Source organism: Plasmodium reichenowi, chromosome 7 (assembly GCF_001601855.1).
Source record: "Plasmodium reichenowi strain SY57 chromosome 7, whole genome shotgun sequence".
Classification (NCBI taxonomy): Eukaryota; Apicomplexa; class Aconoidasida; order Haemosporida; family Plasmodiidae; genus Plasmodium; species Plasmodium reichenowi.
In genome coordinates this window covers 1,025,725-1,030,215 of record NC_033652.1, presented here as the reverse complement: position 1 = coordinate 1,030,215, position 4,491 = coordinate 1,025,725, and the positions used below count along the sequence as shown (strand labels likewise).

The window sequence follows — 4,491 nt, the reverse complement described above, 5'->3', positions numbered from 1 at the left end:
TATCAATCAAAATAAAGGCGTTATAAAGTTTTTAATAAAAAAAAAAGGAAAATTACATTTTTTTTTTTTTTTTTTTTAATTAATATATTTATGTCATCATTTTTGATATATTTATTTAGTTTTTTTCATTTTTTGGTCTATAGTTCCTTTATCAGTGATTTCTAAAAGAAAGAAATAAAAATATATAAATAGGGTATATTTTTATTGATACATAAATATATAACTAAATATATGTTATTTATTATTTTTTTTTTTTTTTTTTTTCTCTTTTATTATGTATAATTACTGTTCATTTTAAGAGGAAATGGTTCGTTTGTGTTTTCACTAGTTCCCCACATTAAGAAAAGAGAATTTAGTTCTTCGATTTTTTTCATATTATCATTCTTATCTAACTTGTACATAATACTCTAAAAAAAAAACATATATATATATATATATATATATATGTACATATATTTATATATATTCTTGCAGAACAATTATATTATGTTTATCAACTTGTCAAAGCATAACTTACATTATTATTATCCGTAACTTTTACTATAATTGTTTCACTAGGTCTATGTAATTTTATGACATATCTTGTCTATATAAAAAAAAAAAAAACAAAAAAGGAAATAACAAAAATGTGTATAATATGTATATATGTTTTTCTTTTTTTTTTTAATTAAAAATGTTATTATGAAAAATATTTTTCATAATATTTATATACTTTATCTGGAGATTTTGAAATAATATTCCTTGTGGTATGAATGAAATCATTCCACGACTCTGCATAAACCACTATAAAAAGAAAAAAAAAAAAAAAATATACATATATATATTTATATTATGATACATCATAATAACGAATATAATAAATAATTTTTTCCTTTTTCTTTATATATATATATATATATATATATTAAACAATAAAAACTTTGAATAAGTTTCCATTATAAGAATAAACATATAATGTTGTTGTTCATATTATTACATATGTCTTCTTTATAACTTATATAAAATATGTATACATACATAAATATATTATATATATATATATATATAATACAATTTATAATATATAAAATATCCCGTTCATTATACATAAAAAAAAGAAAAAAAAAAAAAACATATATAACAAAAAAAAGTACATTACTTTTTTATTACTATCTTATTTCTTATTTGTTCAAATTATATATTTAATCTAACTGTTATATTAAAATTATGAATATTCAATAATATTATTGATATTTTAAATATTTGTATATATATATATATATAAATCCTAAAAAATTCTTATATATTTTTGTCACAATTAGAATATATTTCCCTTTAGTATAATTTTATAGTCCCATGCAAAAATTCCTTCTTTATGTTTTTTTCTTTTTTTCTTTTCATCAAATTATAATATAATCAGTGTAATTAAAAAAAAAAAAAAAAAAAAAAAGAAGGAAATGATATAACAAATGGTAATATAAATTAAATAATAATATTAAAAATATAAATAAATATATACAAATACATACATATATATATATATATATATATATATATATATTATAGATAATTTTATCTTTTGAAAGAATATTATCTGCATTAAAAAAAAAAATGTAAAAATATATATTTTTTTTCTTCTTCCTAATTTATTATGAAACTATAAAATACCAAAAATTATGTATAATATATATATTATATATGTATATATTTATATGTATATTTATTATATTAATATGTGGTATATATTGTAATAATATATATATATATATATATATATATATATTATTAAGTTCGTATATTATAAAATTATTAGGTAAAATATATACAATATATAATACTATATATATTTTATATTACATATGCTATAATATATATAAATATATATATAATATATATATAATATATATATAATATATATTTAATATATATTTAATATATATATTTTTTTTTTCATTGAAAAGAAGAATATATTTCAACGACCTTATTCGTATTAACCTCATAAAAATTTTTAAATGTATAATATTATATATTAAAATTTTATATATATAAAAAGAAAAATGTATAGCTAAAATATATGTAAGATATAATATTTAAAAAGAAAAATATAATTAAATCATAGCAAAATAATATATATATATATATATATAATACAAATAAATATTAATATATATGGAAGAAGAAGAAAAGAAATATATAATGAAATATCATATAAAAATGAAATAAGAACAATGAATAATAACGAAAATGAAAATAATGAGATTATCACATTAACAAAAGATAACACTGCTACTACTACTACTAGTACTACATATAATAATAATAATATTATGGATGAACAAGAACAATGTTGTTATTATATTTATGTAAACAATATTTCGTATGGTCCATATTTAGTAGATCAAGTTATTCAAATGCTGAATGAAAAAAGAATAAACTCAATGACACCCATATTTAAAAAAGGAGATAATAATTGGAAATATCTATATAATGATGATATATTAAAAAAATATATTTGTAATAATAATATGTTGGACACTTCATATTTAGAAAATATTAAAAGTGATAAAGTTCAAAATAAAATTAACGAGCAAAATCAAAATGATAATAAAACCCACAACAATAAAGATGTTACACATAAAAGTAATTTGGAACATGTAAAGATAAATGAACATGATCAGTACACAAAAAATCATAATAACCACAGTAATCAATTTGTCACTAATCAAGAAGATGAATTAGAAAGAATAAGAAAAAGAGAAAAGAAAAAAAGATACCTTGAAAGAAAAAAAGAAAAAATCGAAAAAGGTTTATGTGATAAAAAAATTAAAAATAGTTCTATATATATTACAGGATTACCTAACAACGTAGTGAAAGAAGAAATTTATGAAGTCTTTAAAAAAGCTGGAATAATTAAAATTGATACAGAACGTAATGAACCACAAATTAAAATATACTATGATGATAATAATAATATAAAAGGAGATGCTCTAGTTACTTATGTATATACACAAAGTGTAGACATGGCCATCAAATATTTTGATAATTTTCTCTTTAGACAAAATTGCATAATTCATGTAGAAAAAGCACAATTCAATAATAAAAAAAAACAAGTTATTAAAATATCCAAAGAAGAAATATTAAAAAAAAAAAAAAAAATTAAAGCCGCAAAATTGGAACAACTCAGGTTACAAAGAGGAGGAGAAGTATATACAGGAACAAAAAAAAAAATTGTAGTTTTTAGAAACGTTTTCTCATATGAAGATGCAATGGTAAATAATAAAAATAAAAGGAAAAAAAATATAGTACCAAGTATAAACATTTATATATATATATATATATATATATATATATATATATATATATATATATATATATATATATGTACACACATATGTATTTTTTTTTTTTTTTTTTTTTTTTAGAAATATGACGAGGGAGATTCTTTTTATGACTTTATAAAAAATATGCTTGAAATGGTATTTCCCAAAATTATATGAACACTCAAATTAAATATAAATATATATATATATATATATATGATATATTATAATATAAATACTTTTCTGCAACTTTTTAGGAAATTAAAAAATATGTACCAGTTCATAAAGTGTATCCAATACCGGTAAGGAAAAATATATCGATATTATAATAACAAATCAATAATTATGATAAAAAGCTAATATATATACTTATTCTTTATTTTTTAATTTTTTAAGAAACATCCCCATGGAATAGTATGTGTTAAATTCAAAGGTGTAGAAGAAGCAGAAACTATTGTTTCGGTAAGGCATTTTATAATAACACATAAATAAATAAGTATAAATGAATAAATATATATATATATATATATATATATATATATTGCCATAATAAAATTATTTCCTTTTTTTTTATTTAGTGCTTTAATGATATTGAACTGAACGGGAAAAAATTGGAGGTTTATTTTTATGATGGAAAGCAAGACTTCAAATCACAGTGTTTATCTCCTAAGGTAGTATATACACATATTATAGCAAATTGTTATATTTATTTATTTATCTAAATTAATTTGTCCTTGTTATTATTTCATTCCTTTTTTGTTTATTATTATTCAGAATAAAGAAAAATACGATTTACAAAATATGAACAGTAATGAAGACTTAAATGAGGACACAAAAGGTTAATTAATACATATATGAATATAGGAACATAAACAATCAAATAAAAATTAATTATATATATATATATATATATATATATATGTTTATATATTTATTTATTTATTTTTACAGATGACAAGGATCCACAAACTTTATTTAATCCTAATTTGAAATCTTTTCATGTAAATAGAAAAAATAATTGACAAATAAAATAAAATAAAATAAGTACAATCGTGTACATATAATAATCAACACACAAAAAAAAAAAAAAAAAAAAAAAAAAAAAAAAAAAAAAAAAAAAAAAAAAAAAAAAAATATATATATATATATATTTATTTATTTTTTTATTTAATATTAAATTTTTTATATTATT

The 4,491-nt window shown here is 16.9% G+C and overlaps 2 protein-coding genes across 2 annotated transcripts in view; one reads left to right on the top strand and one right to left on the bottom strand.

Annotated features, from left to right (window-relative positions):
• Window positions 1-111: 111 nt before the first annotated feature.
• On the bottom strand, window positions 112-1,139 carry PRSY57_0725800 (signal recognition particle subunit SRP9, putative; the record flags this gene model as incomplete). Its single annotated transcript, XM_012906911.2, has 5 exons — window positions 112-161; window positions 287-407; window positions 518-586; window positions 713-783; window position 1,139. Coding segments are annotated over 5 exons (312 nt in total).
• Window positions 1,140-2,207: 1,068 nt separating this feature from the next.
• PRSY57_0725700 (RNA-binding protein, putative) overlaps window positions 2,208-4,491 on the top strand; it is a gene marked incomplete at both ends in the record, with an annotated part of 3,040 nt that continues 756 nt past the window's right edge. Inside the window, 7 exons of the mRNA XM_020114691.1 lie at window positions 2,208-3,248; window positions 3,402-3,455; window positions 3,557-3,601; window positions 3,696-3,761; window positions 3,878-3,970; window positions 4,074-4,137; window positions 4,251-4,300. Coding sequence (XP_019970648.1) covers window positions 2,208-3,248; window positions 3,402-3,455; window positions 3,557-3,601; window positions 3,696-3,761; window positions 3,878-3,970; window positions 4,074-4,137; window positions 4,251-4,300 — 1,413 coding nt within the window. The remainder of the gene's footprint in view (window positions 3,249-3,401; window positions 3,456-3,556; window positions 3,602-3,695; window positions 3,762-3,877; window positions 3,971-4,073; window positions 4,138-4,250; window positions 4,301-4,491) is intronic.